This window comes from Daphnia carinata, chromosome 6, assembly GCF_022539665.2.
Source record: "Daphnia carinata strain CSIRO-1 chromosome 6, CSIRO_AGI_Dcar_HiC_V3, whole genome shotgun sequence".
Taxonomy (NCBI): domain Eukaryota; kingdom Metazoa; phylum Arthropoda; class Branchiopoda; order Diplostraca; family Daphniidae; genus Daphnia; species Daphnia carinata.
The window spans coordinates 4,501,207-4,520,296 of record NC_081336.1 but is presented as its reverse complement, the minus strand read 5'-3'; the positions used below and the strand labels follow the sequence as shown (position 1 = coordinate 4,520,296).

The 19,090-nt window shown below is 38.3% G+C and overlaps 7 protein-coding genes across 8 annotated transcripts in view; 4 read left to right on the top strand and 3 right to left on the bottom strand.

The window, feature by feature from the left end:
• LOC130690154 (uncharacterized protein C3orf38 homolog) overlaps window positions 1-19,090 on the top strand; it is a 98,605-nt gene that overhangs the window by 13,136 nt on the left and 66,379 nt on the right. The gene's annotated exons all lie outside the window — the stretch shown is intronic.
• On the bottom strand, window positions 342-2,369 carry LOC130690138 (lysosomal-associated transmembrane protein 4A-like). The gene is made up of 7 exons (XM_057513125.2): window positions 2,102-2,369; window positions 1,708-2,032; window positions 1,553-1,640; window positions 1,427-1,477; window positions 1,247-1,352; window positions 1,056-1,164; window positions 342-989 (listed from the first exon to the last, which is right to left on the bottom strand). The coding sequence occupies exons 1-7, from the start codon at window positions 2,228-2,230 to the stop codon at window positions 730-732; spliced, it is 1,068 nt and encodes a 355-aa protein (XP_057369108.1). The 5' UTR covers window positions 2,231-2,369; the 3' UTR covers window positions 342-729.
• Window positions 3,219-4,836, bottom strand: LOC130690139 (ethanolamine kinase 2-like). The gene is made up of 6 exons (XM_057513127.2): window positions 4,632-4,836; window positions 4,435-4,572; window positions 4,120-4,382; window positions 3,827-4,053; window positions 3,541-3,763; window positions 3,219-3,474 (listed from the first exon to the last, which is right to left on the bottom strand). Exons 1-6 carry the CDS (start codon window positions 4,758-4,760, stop codon window positions 3,396-3,398), a joined length of 1,059 nt encoding a protein of 352 aa, XP_057369110.1. The 5' UTR covers window positions 4,761-4,836; the 3' UTR covers window positions 3,219-3,395.
• On the top strand, window positions 7,974-9,721 carry LOC130690157 (syntaxin-7-like). 2 transcript variants are annotated; one of them, XM_057513152.2, is made up of 7 exons: window positions 7,974-8,100; window positions 8,178-8,404; window positions 8,478-8,593; window positions 8,661-8,829; window positions 8,882-9,140; window positions 9,199-9,281; window positions 9,345-9,721. In XM_057513152.2, exons 2-7 carry the CDS (start codon window positions 8,294-8,296, stop codon window positions 9,441-9,443), a joined length of 837 nt encoding a protein of 278 aa, XP_057369135.1. In that variant the 5' UTR covers window positions 7,974-8,100; window positions 8,178-8,293; the 3' UTR covers window positions 9,444-9,721. The 2 variants fall into 2 exon arrangements, with proteins under 2 accessions (XP_057369135.1, XP_057369136.1); XM_057513153.2 differs by lacking the exon at window positions 7,974-8,100 and having other exon boundaries at window positions 8,158-8,404.
• LOC130690113 (major facilitator superfamily domain-containing protein 6-A-like) lies at window positions 10,216-14,402 on the top strand. Its single transcript, XM_057513092.2, has 12 exons — window positions 10,216-10,409; window positions 10,491-10,616; window positions 11,346-12,164; window positions 12,620-12,759; window positions 12,832-12,895; window positions 12,983-13,008; window positions 13,095-13,119; window positions 13,204-13,348; window positions 13,442-13,481; window positions 13,557-13,668; window positions 13,728-13,895; window positions 13,988-14,402. The coding sequence occupies exons 1-12, from the start codon at window positions 10,295-10,297 to the stop codon at window positions 14,083-14,085; spliced, it is 1,878 nt and encodes a 625-aa protein (XP_057369075.1). The 5' UTR covers window positions 10,216-10,294; the 3' UTR covers window positions 14,086-14,402.
• On the bottom strand, window positions 14,089-15,251 carry LOC130690177 (phosphomevalonate kinase-like). The gene is made up of 4 exons (XM_057513178.2): window positions 14,940-15,251; window positions 14,673-14,876; window positions 14,465-14,611; window positions 14,089-14,400 (listed from the first exon to the last, which is right to left on the bottom strand). The coding sequence occupies exons 1-4, from the start codon at window positions 15,019-15,021 to the stop codon at window positions 14,261-14,263; spliced, it is 573 nt and encodes a 190-aa protein (XP_057369161.1). The 5' UTR covers window positions 15,022-15,251; the 3' UTR covers window positions 14,089-14,260.
• Window positions 15,653-19,052, top strand: LOC130690169 (clarin-2-like). Its single transcript, XM_057513167.2, has 4 exons — window positions 15,653-16,243; window positions 18,011-18,193; window positions 18,307-18,442; window positions 18,558-19,052. Exons 1-4 carry the CDS (start codon window positions 16,024-16,026, stop codon window positions 18,688-18,690), a joined length of 672 nt encoding a protein of 223 aa, XP_057369150.1. The 5' UTR covers window positions 15,653-16,023; the 3' UTR covers window positions 18,691-19,052.

The following is a 19,090-nucleotide window of genomic DNA, read 5'->3' as shown; positions in this document are numbered from 1 at the left end:
AAACGTAAAAGATATTAAGCTTAACAACTTGAATTATTGCCACGACTCTCCATTTGAGTTGTTTCTGAGATGTTTCACAATTTCTAAAAGTTTCAGACAACAATGAACTTTTACACTTGGAATAGCAAATTAATCTCATTTCACGTACCTGCTGAAAATCTATTATCGCTATGACAAACACTGACAGGCGAAAAATTCAACCAGGAAATGAAACTTCCCGTTCATAATCACTTTCTAATATTAGAAGTTTCGCACCAATAGACGAAGATGCATTTCTTATGTCCATTGGATGTTTTACTTCAAATCTAATTGATAACCGCTCATGCTAGCAAGCAAGTAGATTACAGCCATATTAAGTTTATTGAAAAGGTAAAGTACGTCGATCGAAGAAAGTTATTTATACACATTTCTAGCATCTTTTGGTAATCTATGGGACAGGCGCCACGCTTTATAGTACCGGGGCTTTATCAATATGGGATAGAATACACCACAAAAGACGAAAGAATTCTTGCGTTTCTAAACATCTACAGTTGCAGTCTTGACTCTACGTAATAACCGAAGCGTTCTTATTCTATAATTTAAAAAAACTTAAAGAATAAAAAAAAAAGTTAACAAAGGGGGTGGTAATATGAGAAGTAAATTCGTGGTAGCACTAAGCCCACTGGATTCGCCAGGCAAATTTTTGTAGTATAACTCTAAAGTTTATCCTTTCCACGACTTTGAACTGCTTTAAGGTTTTGGAGTTTCAGGTGATAGAGCGGCGTTAGCAGTCTCAGATTCAGAAGCTTCAGAATCCGATGTTACATCAGCGACAGCAGCATACGGCGGAGGCGGAACGGGATAGATAGGTTTTTTAGCGAAACGCGGATCCGACATTGCTGTAGCATAGTCTGGCAAGTCCGAGCCAGGTGAGCACATAGAAGAAGGAATTTCAAGCAAGTTTTGTCCATCAACTATACCAGAAATGCAATTGTCCCGTTCGAGGACGGCTAAATAGAAGAGAAGTAATTTGAAAGGAATTTTCTTTTTTTAAATCACAATTTTTTAAAATTTACCTTCGGCCCTCATAGTAAGGTATTTGTAGCAACTCCAAACAATGCTGATGAAATAAACTTTGGCCATTAGCATTAACAAAATGCCAGCCAAAATTAGCAAGGAGAGACACTGTAATGAAAAAATAACGTGCACATTTAGCTATAGTTTTACACATATAATAATAAAACAAAAATTATTGTAACAGAACTACCTGTGGATCCATGGCGAGAAGTTCATTCCTCAGTGGGATGTTTGGGCTTTTAATCAAAACTTGTCTAATGTCAGGTACATAAGACAAGTAGCCAATGACAGACAGGCTGAAACCCCCCCCCCCCAAAAAAAAAATAACTTTTAGTACAAACTTTTCCATGAGCTAGCATTCTGTTCTTACCTTGTAACAAAAAACTCAAAGGCTTGGAGACAAAAAAAGGGCATAATGTAACTGAAATACACATAATAATGATTTGATTATGTTTAATGTTATGTGCTAGTCTTACAATTGTTGATTAATAATTACATTGATTTGCCTCGAACTGCTCCATAAATCATCAGTAGAGTGATGCCCAATGTGCAAAAATTTACACCAATGCTAATATTTAAATCCTCTGAAAAATAGAAATTGCATTAAATTTCTATACCCTAATTAGTTAATAAATAGTTAATGATTATTACGGTAGGTCACATGACGATCTGGGGGTGGATGTTCACCAAACCAATCTTTATAAACAAAAGATCCATACAGAAGTTTAGATGAAGCATCAGTATTTGACTTTGCTGGTTGAACTGGTCCTGTTATAGTTTCTGATAATGGTAGAGCTTGTGGTTCTTCATGATTTTCTGCACTCAGTGGTGTTGGGAGGACAGAAAGCAAATCTTGATCAATTTCACCTTCGGCAAAAGATATTCCATTTCCATTTCGTAGGACAGATTTTTGGTTAATGGATTGTGGATGCAAGACCAAGACTGCAATAGCAGCCAATGACAACATATGCAAAGCCTGCAAATAGTAGTCAATAATGATTATGAACATAAGAATAAATAACAACAAATGAAAAAAGCTACTTACTAGGTGCCATACTCCTAAAAAGATGGTACCTGTCCTAACATGACAACAAAGACAACAACGCCAACGCTTGTCTTCGTAAGGACTACCACCATGCCTCAAACGCCCGAAATTACCAAACTTGAAGCGCATTGTCGTTAAATAGGTGAACTTCACGAAATATCAGTATTCTTCGATTATTCAACGTTACTCAAAGTACCAAGTAAACCTTAAAGAATTGGGCCACAAAAAACGGTAAGCCAAAGTTGGTCAATATCAATATCAATAGTAATGGGGAAGGATGACGAAAATGTATCTAAATCGATATACTATCGCACTGTTACCTATCGAGTTACCGGTTCCTTTTACAGTTGTCTTATGCCCGCTGGGTCCATTTAGCAACATCGACATAAGGACTTAAGGTGTTATTGCAAAAAAGAGGATGGCGATTTTATGGTCGAAATTTAATTAAAACATTTTAAAGAATTTATACAAAAATCCGATAGAGTTGTTAACTTGGGTCAGCTCTCGCCTACTGCATATTTTTGAATGGAAATATTTTTTTTTGGCTTAATGGAATTTTTAGATGTCGAGGACTTCGGAAAAGAACCTCTATCCTATACAAAGTGTTCCACCCGTATATAGTTACATGACGAATGTTACGTAATGCTTTATTTCCATCATACGCAAATGTAGACAGTAAGGGCTTGTCGTTGTTGTTTTCCGAGTTTCACTCAGCCATCTATGACACAGCTAAGATTCAGCCCCTGAACTATCATCAACGCTCGTTCTCGCTGCAAAAACCTCTTAAGTTTTACCCAAAATAAAAAAAAAACTAGTATAGAAAGTATATCGAAGACAAAGAAGGGTCAAGTGGCATTACCTAGTTTGATAGGAGATGAAAAACTATGTCTATTATCTCTTACATGGGAGAATGTTACATCATTTCATAGTATTGAACTTTATAAATTTCTAGACTATAATGGGACAAATCAGATCACTGGTTATACAAAGGCGGTTTTATCGCTGTTACAAAGGGTCAAGAGGAGATTTTTGGCCGTTAGGCAATTAAATGAATTGATGTAATATCTTTGAAAAGCTATACTAATCGTTGATGGCATAAACTGGCACTTTTTTTAAATTTGCGGTTCTCGATGTTTAATAGGCGCACTCCATTGCCTATTTTCAATTAAAAGAAATGCATGCGGAATGAATAAGGGCTCTGACTCAACAAACTGTGATTCCCGTGGAGAAATTCGTTAACTATCCCATTAAACGGTGTTTGACATAAACACAATATAAAACTATACACCGAAGACTATGATTCTATTGCTCCGGCATCGGTAAAAATAGCAGCTTTCTTCTTAAAATATTGATTCCAACGTAAAGATGCGTACCTGCGGAATATCATAAGTTGCAGTATTGCGATCATTTTAATGTTTTAACAAATTATAATACCATACCCAACGAAGTCAAAATCAATTGATGAATGTGCAGCCTGAATCAATGCCCAAACGCCCCAGAAGAAATGGCTTGCGAGGGTGAAACGTTCGACACGTCCAAGTAGTAGATTTACGGTTTCATCGTCTACAGTTTGATGTTTTTGAAAGGTCTTTAAATAAACAGTTACCCATTTTTTTCGAAATTCTTCGTGAGGGTAGCGCAAAGGGTTGTAATCTTCGACTCCTATTGAAGGGTAAATGGTGCTGTTAATATAAGGATTTTAAGATTATTCTATTTAAATCATACCCGAAAATTCACAGAAATGATTAGCAATGTCGTACGCCTGATAATTGGGACCAGCATATTCAAAATCAATGAACTGAATGGAGTTCTTGTCCTTGTCATGAAGTATGTTTGCAAGGAGTAAATCATTGTGGCAAAACACCAGTTCATCATTTAATTGCTTAAGCATCCTCTTCAACCATTTTAATTCTTCTAGGAGTTTTTCTTTTGGAGGAACATCTGAACTATATCTACATCAAAACAATTTTAGAATGTAAAAGCAAAAATGTTTTACTCACAAAAATATAAATTCTGACTTTGGAGGACAGAGCATGATAAAATTCTTTAATTTGCTCCACAGAACTGATTGCTCCAATGATTTTCTAGCTTCAGGCGGCAATCTTTCTCTTACACAATCAAACTGAAGATGAAAGTTAGCCATTTTTTCTGCAACAAGAGGATATATGTTTTCGTCCAAGCATGTTACAGGGGTCAGGATTTCCCCAGGTAGGTATTGATAGGCTAACCCATTACAGAAGGATGCATACAGTTCTGGGCCAAAACCCAAGGTATGAAGAATCTACTAAAACATGTTTTAGATTAAGCAAATGTTAAACACTTTGATAAGTTACCTTCATATTTGTCAACTCAGCATTACGATCAACAATCTTATCAGTGTTTTCTCCAAATACACGTACAAGTATCATATTAGCTTTGTCATCTTCATGAATAACCCCCACAAGAGAATTTGTTATTCCATCACTGAAAATCTGAGGGAAAATAATTCATCAGACATGTGAATTTTCTGAATAATATCTCTTCTAAATACTTTGTGTTTGATACTGTCTTGTCTCCAATTGGGTTTCAAAATTGCTATAACCTTCCACACACTATTTATCAGATCATCTTTATCAATGTAGAATGGCAATTCAATAACGTCTGAAATTGCATAGTCCATGACAGATAACAGAGTTGTTACGCGTAGTTACTACAATCTCATGCATGGAGAACTAAACAGAAATTGTAAATATACGCACAGTTTAAATCAGACATGTGAAATCTGGCAAAGGGATGGCTAATGAAAGCTGAGAAAGAAGGATGAGTTCCTGGCGGCTGAAAGATATACTACTGGCCGTGCCTCTCAAATTAATTTTCCTTATGTAAATACATCTGAAAACTGCTTTTTTTCTTGGTCTAGACGGTGTAAAAGTGTAAGAAGCATTTTTAAAACTCGCAGTTCAAACAGGGAGGTAATAAATAGGAAAAAAAACTGTGTACATTGTATTCGCCGCTTGATGGCGAATCTGTTGACGTAGGGCGATTCATTTTCCTTTTATAAATGGCTAAATTAGATAGTTTCTGTAAATCAAATAATTTAATGTGAAATATCATCAAAGCAACCAATACCGCCACGGTCGCACCTTTGTCATTAATGGTTCTCGGAGGTGCTTCTGGCTTGCTATAAGTTATAATTGCATCAGAGGTTGGTAGTGCTCGGCCCCGCGATGATCGGGCACGATTTTGGCCAACGAAACGTGGAACCAAACCGGTGCGGTTCGGTTTGCCATTTTTTTCTTTGAACCGCAGTTTGTGCCCGCAGTTTTATATGGTTTGCTCCGCGGCTTTACGGTTTGCACAGGACAATAAATCGGAACCCATTTCTCTTCTGCCGCATCGAGGGGAGAGGCACAGCTGAAGATTCCAATAGCTGTTTGGTAGGAGCAGTGACTTCATTATCCAATGGGTGAAACATAGAATCATAGAGGACACTCTCTGTAAGAGGTTGGATTTCGTGGGGCTCTGCTCGTCCAAAGACTTTCCGAATGGGGATTCAGGACACAAAAGGTACTCCGAAGAAATTGCATATTTTGGGGTGTTTTACACTCACCCCACAACCTGGTGGCTCTTGCTGGATGCCGACACGGAAGATGGTTTGCTCGCATACGGTATAGCAGACCTAGCCCGAGAAACTTTGGGAAAGAATTCAACCAAGACTTTCCAGCGACTGGATAGCGTGGGCCGTCGTCGCATTTGCGGGTCGCATAACCCTGATTTCCTGGGCGATTGTTAGTGTTGGCAGGGATAGGCACCGGGATTCGAGAACGAAACGATTTTTCCTCCTGTGGCTGCTTGATGAATGTAGAAGCGTATGGTGGCGTCTTAACTACGAGAGGAGATGTTGAACGCACCTATGTCGCGGAAGGTTTCACAGGAAGTGCAGGTGTCTCAGAAGTAGTCGGCCTGGTAAGGAACCTGCAAATGTACGACGGTAAAGCATGGCAATGCACTTCTCGAAAAGCCTTCTTCGTCCCCGGGAGTGGTAGTGGGGCTGGAAATGCTGACTTGAAAGGCATTTCTATGAAGATGGCGATGGAGGAAATGGAATGAAGAACCAAGAGAGACGGAATAGTTCTCAAAAGAACTGTTGATGAAGGCTGAGGGTGGATGCGATGAGAATACAAGGAGTTTTAACACGGGGTGTGGCAAAAGCTAACTGCGAGAATTCGGAGAAAACTGCGATTACTGTTACGACAAACGGCGATTCCTTCCCCCGATTCCTACGAGCCATGGTGACTATGAGTTAGTGGTAACTGTCACTTCTGGCTTCCTTTTTAATTTTTGACGAAACTGCACATTTTCGTTACGTTAAAATTATTTCCCACAAAAATCAAAATGGAAGTGATGGTTTTTATCAACCTAGGAATATTAAAACATGATTAATTGGTTAGGTTAATCAAATTGCAATTTTGTCAGATTGCCGATGGATGGTGTTGCAATGTCGCTGCACAGACAGCAGTTTGTGCACGCAAAATCTGAAAATCTGTTAATCTAAAAAATAAAAATGTAGCTTTTTTCATTTCTTCCAAGCTTTACAATTATAGTTCATGGCAGATGAAATAGTTCAAACGGTTCAGTACGACGTAAGCCGCGCAATAGTGAGCAACTCTCTAAAAGAAGCATAGTTAACACTCTTGCAAAGACTGTTCTGAAATTTGTCCACAATTTCTTTTGACATTTTTTGGTTTGAATACGTTATGAAATTTTTGCAGTTACTCGACTAACGGAGTTAGGCAACTCCGGGAGCTCCTCCAATAGAGACTTCTCGAACGGAGTTTCACAGCAGTGTTTTATGCTGCTGCGCGAATCACACCTCTTCCGGACTCCGTATCTCCTCATCTCTCTTAGCATTCTTCTGGTAAGTTCTTTCCCTCGGTTGCAGCGTGCTACAAGGACGGGGTGAATCATCTCTGTGAAGCGCTAACCACTCTTCTATTTCACCCGCGACAATATTTTAAATCGTCACAAGGAACATTTTAATAAGCGTAATTTTCGATTCTTCTAGGCGCTTTCTTTTTCGACAGACCGAAAAATCAAGATTTTAAACATATTTTTAAATAAACAAGAGGATTCTCTTGCACAGAAATCGAGACGAATGGGAAACAAGTGGTTCCTGCACTTCTAACATATTTGCAATCATTTTTTTTGTTGGGAAGAAACGGTATGTTCCATCATAAATAATTTGGGGAGAAAGCGTCTGGTCGTGATCAACCTCCGTCCAATCTCCGCACCTACTAGAAATTTTCCGTCTTTCCACTTACACTTCCTATAAGCCTTTGGGAAATGTGAATAAAAGGTGGGAAATGGATAACGAGGAGGGGTTTAACTCGAAAAAAGGGTTGATAGATGGATAGGAACATAGTGTTTTATTTTAATTAATAAAGGGTTCTAAACTTAATTTCATGTAGGCTAAAAGAGCAATACATAGTAAGTTTGAGAATAAAATTCTAGGTTAAGAGAAGCAATGATGTAAAATGGTACTTCTCGTCCCCTACAGCTCCTAGCAACGATTACCTTAGCGACGACTACCTCTGTAGACGCCCATAAAGTATGAACATTGGACGGATTTTTTGCTAAGTGTCCAAATGATTTTCCCTAATTTCACACGTAAACAATTGTTGCAAAGTTAAAACGAGGTATGTATTCGACTCGTTCTGACGAAATAAAGAAAATGTACATATGTTTAAACCGTAAGTAGCATGTTGCAACAATTTCTAGGATCCTTTGGCTCCGTGGATTTTGTGGAAGAACTACCTGTTCTGCAGTGGAGTTCCACAGTTTTGCATTCCGTTCTTAAAATACACAAATTACAGCCCCTGATTTTTAAAACGTTATCGCAGCTCATGTTGACTAGGGTTGACTGTCAGACGTTCTTCGATCTACCATTTCACGCAACACTATTTGCAAAGTTAAATTGGTAGGTTTGGTGATATTTACGTGAATGGTCACATCTAGAATATGTAAGTTTCGATGCAGCTCTTTGTAACCCCACTAATTTTTATAGTTTGCCAGTTATTTGAGTCATTGGTTCTTTTAGAACTGTTGCAGAACGTGTGGAAGCCATATATGAGTGAAAATTACTCTGGTTTCCCCCAACTTCTATGAAAATGCTCGAGTATTTTTGAATTATATTTGATATTGCGTTTACTCACAATGGCCAGACCAAATCGTGCAAATTATGGAGCACTTGCTGAGACCCCAGAAGTGGTTTTTGGTGGGGTTCGCCCACGTAACTCCAGTTTGGGAAGATCTGAATTTAACCAGGTAAAAGCATTGCTTCCTCTTTCTTTTCAAGTATTAAGATTTTTCATTTACAAGTGCTTTCTATTTGATGAAGCTAAGTGAAACAATATCGAGCAATTTGTTCACTATCCAAGGAAGTGGTTCAAATTTGGAAAGGGCATTAAAATCACTTGGTACAGAAAAAGATAATCAAGGATTGCGAGACAGTGTGTAAGTTACTACCACTCCCATCCTGCAACTTTCCTCATCACACCTACTTGGTTATTCCAAATTACAGTCATGTTATTCAGATGAGTGCAAATCAAATAGTCAACCAAACAAGTCAAGAATTGATGGCTCTGGCCACTGCAGCCAGATTATCAGGTGATAGAATGTGTCATCTCCAACTAGATCGCCTAAAGCTTGAATTTGAAAAGTCATTACAAAGATATAGCACATTACAGAAGGTAGCCAATGTTAATTACTTTGTGTAGGTACTTAAAGATAAGATCCATTTAGGAAGTTGCTGGAAAAATGAAATCAACTATTCCATATGGCCATTGGGAAGAAAAAAATACTTCTGATACACAAAACCTTTTGGAAAAGGCAGCAGAAGAAAAGCATCAAAAGCTCCAAGAACTTAAAGAGATCGAATTTGAGCAGCAAATGCTATTGGAAAGGGAAGAGCGGATCCGGCAAATTGAATCTGACATGATTGATGTAAATCAAATTATGAAAGAACTTAGTGCCATGGTCCAGGAGCAAGGGGAAAACATAAGTATTATGCTATCTAATGGTAGAAAACTACATGTAATTAACGCGCTTTTTTCTAATAGATTCAATTGAAAACAATGTAGACCGCACATACACTCATGTGGAGGAGGGACGCCAGGAGCTGGAAAAAGCGTCTTCTCATCAAGTAAGTCGTTATCACAAGTTTGACTTTCATTGTCGTGTTTGACCGCGTTATTCTATCTCACAGAAAACACATCGCAAGTGGCTTTGTTTCCTAACTGGTCTTGCCCTAACAGTAGCCGGAATTGTCGGCTTAGTTATCTATCTAGAACTGCGTTCTTCCTAGTCGAAATCCAAAGGGTTTTCTTTAAAACAACTAAAACAACATAAAAATAATAATTCAAGTGTCTGTCCATTTAGCGCCTTAATTCTAAAGATTTAAAAATGTGCATCTTTGAATTACTGAAATTGGGTTTCTGTTCCTTTACACTCATTATATGCCCTCTTGTCAATTTCATAGCTCGACCAGTACTCTGTTTTGCACCTATTCCTTTGGCGACATTCAAATTCAACCGAAAAATGTAAAGTCAAATCGAATACACTGATATCGTAAACACATTAAAATTAGGCTCCTAGATTTTTATTCTTTTCACTTGCGCGGTGATGATGCCAAGAATTATTCGAACGTGTTTTGGCAATAAGAATGCTCAATAATTCACATAGTTGAATGCTGGTGATGCATTTGTCCGACTTGATTATAACACGCATCAAAGTAAACACTTAATTCAAAGTTTGTAATCTTTTGTTTGAAGTTCTATGTTAATAAGTTGTGTGTTCAGTCACGACTGAATTCCAATGCGATGCTAACGCTAGGCATTCATCAACTAACGATAAACCAGAGGAAGGCAACCTACCTGCCTTAGTGCCTCTTTTTTTGCAATAACTTATGGCACATAGCAACCAAGTGAAAGAGACTAAAATTATTGGCATAATTTCTCCAAGGATTAAATATGCAAGGCGCACTTTAAAAAAAGCTTATTGGTTTTAGGGTTATGTAAGCTAACTCAGAATAAAAAGTGGGAGGAGCTTATCGAAAACTATGTATTCTAACATAGGAAGCAATTCAATTCTTTCTTTACCCTCTTGCTAGTTGGTTCTCTTCTCTCAGTTGCTCTTTGAAACTCGACGTTTTAAAATATGACGTTAAAAGAAAACGATACTTTGCAGTCACCATGGGACCGAATAAAAGTCCACTTAAGTGTCAACCGAGCGCTCTTACCTCTGAAGGCCGTGATGTTTCTGTTCTACGGAGGTTGGATTAGCATTGTGCATATAAAAAATGTCACGCAAAAAACAACATTCTGGTAATTACACCACCAAATATTTATATTAGCTTTTACCGCTGTGCTTCTGCCCTACATAACTCTTCACATGCTTCAAATTGGAATCACCATCGAAGAAGTCGGAATCATTTATGCAGTTCTTCCGTTTGCATCTTGTCTCGGTCCACCGGTTGCAGGTGAGAATGAAAAATACTTTTATATTGTAAATGTATGAGAGCTTCAATTTTCCTTTGACTTTTTTGTTCTGATCAACATTGCCACTATGATATCGGTGCATGTGAATTTAGCGTACTCCCAAAATAACGGTCATCCGTTCTTCATTAGCCTATCAGTGCAGCACTACATCGAATTTCAACAAGTTGTTCTTTCCGCGCACAACACAATCTTACTATCAGTTCGAAGCTCAGTTAGCTTTAATGAACCATCCCCAGCAGTTACAAATTAAAATACTGGCATCCATTTGAAGACAAACGATCAGATTCTTCTGGAATTCTACTGGTTTTGATAACGACTTAATAGATAAACATTTCCAAGCAACACTGCGAATGAAACTTATGAAAATTGTTATCTTTTCTTCGTTGTTCGACCTCCTCTGGAGAGTTACCAGCCTATCGTGATATTTCCTTAGATTATAGGGACACTGTAAAGAGGTTTACTATTTCCAAATGTTTTAACTTGTAGGAGGTAAAGTTATAAGAATTTAGTCAATCGTCAAACAATAGCGAAACTAAACCAGGCAATAAGGAGGGGAATAAGCAAGCCAGATCTCTAAAAAAATCCCTTTTTATATCATATTAAACGAACGTATTACATGACATATTTCAGTAATCACTACATTCGTCCGGAGCAAAGAATTTTCCATAATTTTGATCGATAATTTAAAAAAGTATAATTTCATTTACTAGGAATGATTGCTGATAAAATAGGCAACTATAAAGCTGTTCTAATGGGCAGTATAATCGCCACTGCCGTATTTCACACACTGCTGTTGACAGTTGATGCCCATGGAGCAAAACCAGCAAAATTGATGGCCAATAGCAGTGAACTGCCCGCTAACACGATAGCCTATCTCACATGCGACCATGCAAGAGAAATCTTCCTGGAAGTGCCAAAAAACTGCGCAAATGATACATGTCAATTTGAAAACCTTCTGCTAACCGACCAGCCAATGATTCGATTGATCACTTCCGAATGTACCAAATCCTGCAACGGGCAAACAAATAACACAAATTCTTGCCTAATGACGAGCGATGCCAGCGATTGTTACCGTATTTCGGATGATGACGTCCTTTTACAACTCGAACTGCAAAACCAAAGCCTGACTAAAATAAACCCAAATTTCTGTCGGTTTCCGATCAATCAACTGCTATTATCGAACTCCACGCATACCACTCTGGATTGTGATTGCCCCGTTCAGTGTCCGTTGCGAATTAGTCAGACATGGTCTTCCACATGTTCCACGAACAACGATACTTCATCGTCCAAGGAGGACGAATATGACTATGCGAAACACAGAATTGGATTTTGGCTGTATCTCGTCGTACGTATCCTGGCGACAGCAACGCTCGGCACCAGCTTCACGATGCTCGATGCCACAACAATATGTCTAATCAAGAAATTTAAAGGGCAATTGGGTCGGCAAAGGCTCTTTGGAGTTTTAGGGTCTGCCACTTTTGCCATGTTAACAGGAATATTACTGGACTGGGCCGCCAAACTAAAAAATGGTATGATCCTTCACGATAGCTATATCTCTTGTAATCATTTGTTTATAAAAGTAACAAATTTAGGAATACTTTAGCAATATCCGATATCCGATAGTCATTACTTACAGTTAAGCATAGAACATAATTTGATTATGTAAAGTAATTGGCTCGTCATGAACCAGTAGTACGTTTTGATAAATTTTGTAGATTTTCTTGTCCTTTTGATAAACGGACATGAAGAGCCAACCTGAAAACCAAACATCGGATTTTATTCAGTAAAACTTATCCGACTATGGTTTTGGTCATTAAATCGTAATTATTAGTTACGTATCTAAAAATGAATATTGCATGGAATCAAATTCCTATTAGTTAAGCCAAGATCATGTTTTATTTCTGTTTTGTGTAGAAGAGTTTAATAATTTTTTTCGCTTGTAATTATGGCAATTTAGCATTTCATAAAAATACATTCTACATAGGTTTTCGAGATTATGCCACAGTTTTCTACTTTACCGATGCACTGCTTGTCGTTGTGCTCGTTTTGTTGCTTTTTGTCGAGGTGTCGGTTGAAAAATCAGAAGGAAATCTTTTGAGAAACACTTTCAAATTGTTGCGATTGGTAAGAGTTTAAAGTTATACATACTTCGGAATATTATGGCGCAGTGAGAATAAATTATTTGAATTTACGCAGATACATATAGACATATTCATGGTAATGATGCTTCTATTAGGCATCTTTTGGGGTTTCTTAGAAGGTACGAAAGAATGCACTTTACGTTTCTTCACTCTCATTATGGCAACAAACGTCAACTGTTAATAACATGTCGTTGTTTTCTTTTTAGCTTTTCTTTTTATCTTCCTTATTGAGGTAAGCTCTGAAATAAGGAAACAAAATGTTTAATGTCAACTTTTTTTTATAATGTTTGTTAATTTTTAACTTGTGTTGCGAAACAGCTGAAAGCATCCAGTTATTTACTAGGTAAAAACAGAATACTTTCAGTAAATTATACCTCCTAGAGAAAGACATTAATAAATAAAAATTCAACATTTTTATAACTCCTAGGATTCACAGTGACATTGGGTGCTTTAGTGGGTGTACCCTTCCTCTACGTGTCGCATATTATTGTGAAGAAAATTGGAAAATTGGTCGTTTTGATCACCGCATTTTTCATCTACAGCGTTCGTTTTATTGGATATTCCTTCATTAGGTCAGTTAATCACCATATCAGTTTAGCTCTAATTCTTAGTAGACATTCGAGCTTCCTTGGACAACTGATTTAACTTTACGTTTTTTTCTTTAGGGATCCTTGGATGAGTCTACCGTTTGAAGCCCTTGAAGCGGTAACTTCCGGTTTAATGGCGATGCTATGCTTATTTTGTTCTTAAAATATTGATATTCAATTTAAAAACAAATAGGTTACCATTCACTTGATGGGTGTTTCTTGTTCTATGTTCTGCGCTCAATGCGCTCCTCCGGGCCTACTGGCTACCCTTCAAGGATTGGCTGGTTCTTGCCACTATTCAATAGGTAATCTAACTTTAATATTATGAAAAATTATAAATAAAATAATGATAATTTTTAATCAGGAAGGGGTACGGGTAGCTTTATTGGTGGTATTCTTATTGCTATCCACGGCACTAGAATCACTTTCCGCATATTTGGACTAGCAGCTGGAATATGCGGAGTTCTTTATGCGATCTTGTATTGCACTTACATGCGAAAGAACGATAAATTTCAAACCCGGAAGCCTCCAGGTACAACGTATTTCAAATTGTTTTTCCCATCTTTTAACGTTTCTATTTGATGACAATCCTTCAAAAATAATTGTGAAAATTTTCCTGTTTAGTAACCGAGCGCGAAGAAAAAAATCCGGAAGTAGTGTTTCACCCCTTGCAACAAATAGACCAACAAGATGATGAAGAAACGATCAATAGGATATGTTAACGATTCTCATTTTACAGCTACGATTTTATTCCCAGTTTATCACGAAAAAAGGTTTTGCGTACCTGGGTATGGCCAACGGGGTAATTAACTTGAAAATAAAGTGTGTTAACGCATACAGGCTGCGCTCACTACATGTAGGCAGTTTAAACAAAGATAGAAAATGCATAGGTTAAACTTAACACAATCCTTCACAAATTTTGATCAAACGTTCAAGCTGAAGTTTCAACAGCAAAGGATCTCCGTCATTCTCTATGTAGAGATCCCAGTCCTGAATGTGGTCTAGTCCATTTTCAGATTCACTATCATCTACAACAGCTATATCCCATTCCCAAATCCATTAAAATTATAAACATTATTTGGAAGTTAATTTGTGATTTACCTGAATAAACAAAGCCTCTTTTTACTCTTGCTTCAGTTGATGCAGATATTCGAACACAGGTAACATGCTCAGAGTATTGATTGCGGAAAAATGTGAGATCTGTTTCCCTCCTTAGGTCTGATACTATCCAAATAGGGAAGTCATTACCTGATGATGAAATTTGGAATTAGATAATGTCCTGTACAGTAAGTCATGTTAAGTTTCAAACCATTAAACATTTGGATTGCAGATCTGCAGAAAAAGCTGGGGTCTTGAGCACGTTTTTCTTCCCCCCAAGATATCATTTCAATCCTATATTTTTCTTTATAAGCACTGTCGCTCATCAGCTGATCCATATCTAATCCTTTCAATTTTGACCAATGCTCTTTTATTGGAGCTGATATTCGGATGATGACACTCTTAGCTAGAGCAGCTAGAAATTTGTTTAAATGGTATAGGAACAGCTACAGTGCTTTGTTTTCAAAGTAACACCTACCATGCAGATGTTCAGCGATATAATCTTTGCCGCTCTTACGTTTCCCACTAAGACAGATAATTCTTTTTGGATTACTTGCCATTTTCAGTTAAGAAAACCACCTATTCAGCCTGTAATGATACTTTACTTTGACAATTTAAAACAAAATGAGAAAAAACCAGTTTGGCCGGTTTCTAAGCGAGTATCATCGTACAGTTTCATCTGAGACAAACTTGCATGTTTTCTCTTGAACCATTTGCCCCATTTCCTTAGAGATTACTGCGATTGTGTCAAAAGAAAAGTTATCTGCTTAAATGTTTTTGTTTATCAGTTTAGTTGTCACTCATCAGGCGGCACTGCTGTAGCCATTGGGAGTTGAATGTTTTTCGCCTTAATTTCCCCTCGGATCAAGTCCAAAACTTTTCTCTTCAGCATTTTGTTTTAGGGTATCAAACTCGTTTAACCGAACAACATTAAAAACAACGTAACATTTTAAGCATGTAAATTTAATAACTACAGAAATACTCTCATGGGCGTCAGGCTGTGCGGGGAACGGCAAAATATTTTTACTAGATGGTTCGAGAATAGTAATAACAAAACTTCAAAGGGTAGACAAATGCAGGAGGAGGGATCTTGGACCCCATAATATCTCTCCCCCACAGGTATGTTTTTACCCTGAGGCGTTGTACTTGTGACGAGCTCCAGCCGGTAGCGAAAATCCAGGGCTAGAGAGCGGAAACTCAGTTGTCATTTTCACCTGCACTGGAGTAGCAGCATCTTTGTGTATTTCCTAAAACAAGGCAAACAAAAGAAGCGGCCAACCTCCGCTTTGCTCTTTGATACATTTCGTTCTTCATTAGCGTATTTCAACAGAAAATTGTGTGCGTTGTACACCCGAAGAAGAAATTCAGTTTCATGGTATGGCGCAGTGAAAGACAAGTATGATCGGCGTGCCCAACTATTTCCGGACAATAATAAACAACTGATGATTAGACGTGTATCTGCTGATGAACGACGTAAACCTGCTTTTTGGTAAGAAGAAGAGCCATCAAGTTTGCCAAGTGGGACAGTGTTGCTGGTCGCAACGGCTGCCGATCCAGAGACCATGAACTTGTACAAACGTGGTTTGATCTTCGCTACGTTTCTCGGTTGTTCCTTGTCGGTAGCTTTTCTCGCCGCTTCTGTCAGTACCGATTCATGGGTTTATGCCGACGTCAAGCGCTTGACTAACCCATTTGAATCAGATGGCCATGTGTTTTTCGGTCTCTTCAAAGGCAAGAGAGAACTCAACGTGGGCTACGGTTGGAGAACGTATCCCGTGTCAGGTACCACAACATTAGCCATTCGGCCTAATATCTTATCTCATTTTCAATGCTCTATTTGGAACGCTGGTCAACCGCATTGTTTTTGGTGTTAAGTGCTGAACATCTGGGAGCATCAATTACTAAGCTAAAGACGTAAATAATTTGTACGAGGATACCGCCACTAGCTAGGCGACATAGCTCCGAGCTCTGCACCGAGTAAAAAATTTACATTTCCCCAAGCCGTTTACTTATTTGTACCACCAACTGTGTGTTTGTTGCTATTCGATGACCGAAAAAGACCTTGAAAGTAAGGAAAACGATGATAACTAGCATTGAAGAGGACTTTACAGGTCTATGCAGTTAAACATAATTGTCGTCTGAACGAAACATTATCGCAGCGTAACAACTGCGAGCGTCGGGAGAAAACCACAGTGACCTTGTATGTGTGTTACTTGGCAATTTTCACCAATCACACGATTTCCGTTTCAACAATGTTTTTCATTTTTTTCCCTCCATTTCCATTTAAAATTTTTACAGTGTAAGTCTTCCCCTTTTTTTTACATGGGGGGGGGGGGAGAGGGGACGGAGGGAAGGGGGGCTTGTCGACCCAACCAGCTTTTCGGCGTCCAAGTCAAAGTTGTTTTGGTTAAACTTATACATAGCCCCCAGAAACCCAACTATTTTTTATATTTTCCTTTTGAAAAAAATAACCTTCTTTTTGTTGAATAATGTGAATATTTTATGCGTATGCACGCCTGGTAAAACAAGAGGCCCTCGGTTCTCCACGGGATGTGCTACTACCTAACGGTACATCTTGTGGAATAGAAGAAGAGAATGAGGCGAGAAGGAGGCTTGGTAGATGAAATATGGTGGAGAGTTCATCCTACTCAGGCTTATTCCTCAACACGGTCAGGGCAGATAAGCAAGGAAATGCCTTTCGAAAAAAAAAAAATGGGTAACGTTTGAGGTAGAATACTAATTTGTTTTACCCTTTGGCACTGATCGTTGGTTTTGTTTGTTTTCTTATTGCAAAATCTAAACTCGTGACATTTCGAGTTGCTCTGATATTTCCAATTGTATCTCGAATCGACAAAAGCCTTTGTTACAAGACTCTTTTTGTATTCGTCGCCTTAGAAGCATCAAACTGTTATCGAATGAGGCCGTCTAGCTTAGCAATTAAATCATCGGAAATCCCCAAAGTTCTACACGCCAAGTTTTTGCTGGCAAAATTAATCAACTGGAACCTACCGTCTAAGCTTTCTTTAATCGATCGGCATCACGATCCCTCAACACGTATTAATGATATTCGAGTCCCAGTAATTGCTTTATCTGAAAGCCAACACGTCACCTGTCGACTGTTTGCTGTGACAAACGTCAACCGTCGAAAGATAAGAGGCAACATGTTTTCTCTTAATGTAATATTAGTTCCAGCAATGTAACAGGTTTGCCGGAAAGTGCGCAAAGACTACACCATTCGAAAGTTGTTGTGTACACCGTCGATTATTGCGTTTCAAATTAAAACAGCCAGTAGTGCAACTTTTCACGAAAAGCGAGATAGAAGAGAAAGTGAAACGGTCGCATTTGTATGCCTGCCTAGAATTAATTAAACTCGTGGTAGAACAAACCAATTACCCAGAATGACAGTAAGCTTATTGAAATTTGACAAGTCGTTCAATAAAGTCTTCCTTCCTGCTTTCACTTGCCGGTCGCGTTCTAAATTACGTGAAAGCGATGCTAATAGTTTGGTCAAAACAGGGGTTCTCAGTATTGTTCTTGCTTTTCAAATAGTCACAGAACAATTGAATGGCGAGTTTCTTAATTTTGGTCTTTGGATCACAACTGTCACGTGCGTCTGCGTTGCGATTATTTTCGCTATTATTGGAGCTTTGATGGCTATCGTAAACACGACGTTGACACCGGTTGAAACCATAGCCGGCCGGATCGGGCTCTTCATTTGGAACAGCCTTTCCAGTAAGTACTTTCGTACCTACCTTGTAAACAACCAACTCAGCTACACGATTCTAAAGCGCTTTTCGATCAGGTATAATCAATGAATGCCGATTTTGTTTTTTTTTCCTTTTTAGTTGTTTTCTCATTGACTGCAATGATTGCCTGGATAACCCAGTTTTACCTCCGTCTCAGCTCTAACGTTCTAGTACAAGAAGATCGAGACAATCACTGGACTTCCGATGGGAGAGCTTATCTCGGTTATTCGTTCTGGTAAGCTTGCCATTCTGTGAAATGTCCAGCAGTTGGTTACATGATACCAAGTATCTTGGCCATTTTGTTTAGTACACTGTCCCTTGTTAAACATTTACATTTGTCTGTCGTTTAGGTTCGTTATCGGGTCGGCTTTAAGTCACGTGGCCAATATCGTCCTGCTGGTTCTGGTCAGTGCGGATGAGCGCAGGAAATATGTCAAACCATTGCCAACGGAGAAAACGAACAGTGCCGTACTACTCTACTAGTTTACAGGCGTTCCTTTTCCGATGTTCCTTGTATTCCTTCGTTTTTCAACGATTTGACGGATCATGTGTAGCGACTGAGGGTGGTATCCAGTTTGTCGTCATCGGTTTGTGTATTGTTATTAATGATCTGCTTGAAACATATAGTGCCAGTGCCATCAGGTACACAATTTGCCTTTTTATTCATCATACGACCTTTATTTCTTTTTTGTTCTGCTTCATGCATTTTGAAGTTGATTTTGCAATTCAATAACATGATTTTTCCACTCCATTTCATTTTCCATTGAATTTCATTTTTGTTCCTTTGAATTTGCCTTGTCCGCATTAATAACGTTTACGTAATACAATGATTGCTTCGTCGCGAACCGAAAACGTATTATTATAATAATAATTATAGTTTTAG

Coding starts and splice junctions, on each gene's coding strand:
- LOC130690138 (XM_057513125.2), bottom strand. CDS start 2,230: ATGCGCTTCAAGTTTGGTAATTTCGGGCGTTTGAGGCATGGTGGTAGT. Junction 1,478..1,552: donor GCAGTTCGAGGCAAATCAAT/GTAATTATTAAT, acceptor TGTGTATTTCAG/TTACATTATGCCCTTTTTTT. Junction 1,165..1,246: donor TTCTCGCCATGGATCCACAG/GTAGTTCTGTTA, acceptor TTTTCATTACAG/TGTCTCTCCTTGCTAATTTT.
- LOC130690139 (XM_057513127.2), bottom strand. CDS start 4,760: ATGGACTATGCAATTTCAGACGTTATTGAATTGCCATTCTACATTGAT. Junction 4,573..4,631: donor AAGACAGTATCAAACACAAA/GTATTTAGAAGA, acceptor ATTTTCCCTCAG/ATTTTCAGTGATGGAATAAC. Junction 4,383..4,434: donor CTGAGTTGACAAATATGAAG/GTAACTTATCAA, acceptor ATGTTTTAGTAG/ATTCTTCATACCTTGGGTTT.
- LOC130690157 (XM_057513152.2), top strand. CDS start 8,294: ATGGCCAGACCAAATCGTGCAAATTATGGAGCACTTGCTGAGACCCCA. Junction 9,141..9,198: donor GGAGCAAGGGGAAAACATAA/GTATTATGCTAT, acceptor TTTTTCTAATAG/ATTCAATTGAAAACAATGTA. Junction 9,282..9,344: donor AAAAAGCGTCTTCTCATCAA/GTAAGTCGTTAT, acceptor TCTATCTCACAG/AAAACACATCGCAAGTGGCT.
- LOC130690113 (XM_057513092.2), top strand. CDS start 10,295: ATGACGTTAAAAGAAAACGATACTTTGCAGTCACCATGGGACCGAATA. Junction 13,120..13,203: donor AGCATCCAGTTATTTACTAG/GTAAAAACAGAA, acceptor TATAACTCCTAG/GATTCACAGTGACATTGGGT. Junction 13,482..13,556: donor CGTTTGAAGCCCTTGAAGCG/GTAACTTCCGGT, acceptor AAAAACAAATAG/GTTACCATTCACTTGATGGG.
- LOC130690177 (XM_057513178.2), bottom strand. CDS start 15,021: ATGGCAAGTAATCCAAAAAGAATTATCTGTCTTAGTGGGAAACGTAAG. Junction 14,877..14,939: donor TATCGCTGAACATCTGCATG/GTAGGTGTTACT, acceptor ACAAATTTCTAG/CTGCTCTAGCTAAGAGTGTC. Junction 14,612..14,672: donor TGCAATCCAAATGTTTAATG/GTTTGAAACTTA, acceptor TTTCATCATCAG/GTAATGACTTCCCTATTTGG.
- LOC130690169 (XM_057513167.2), top strand. CDS start 16,024: ATGAACTTGTACAAACGTGGTTTGATCTTCGCTACGTTTCTCGGTTGT. Junction 16,244..18,010: donor GAGAACGTATCCCGTGTCAG/GTACCACAACAT, acceptor CTTTTCAAATAG/TCACAGAACAATTGAATGGC. Junction 18,194..18,306: donor CATTTGGAACAGCCTTTCCA/GTAAGTACTTTC, acceptor TTTCCTTTTTAG/TTGTTTTCTCATTGACTGCA.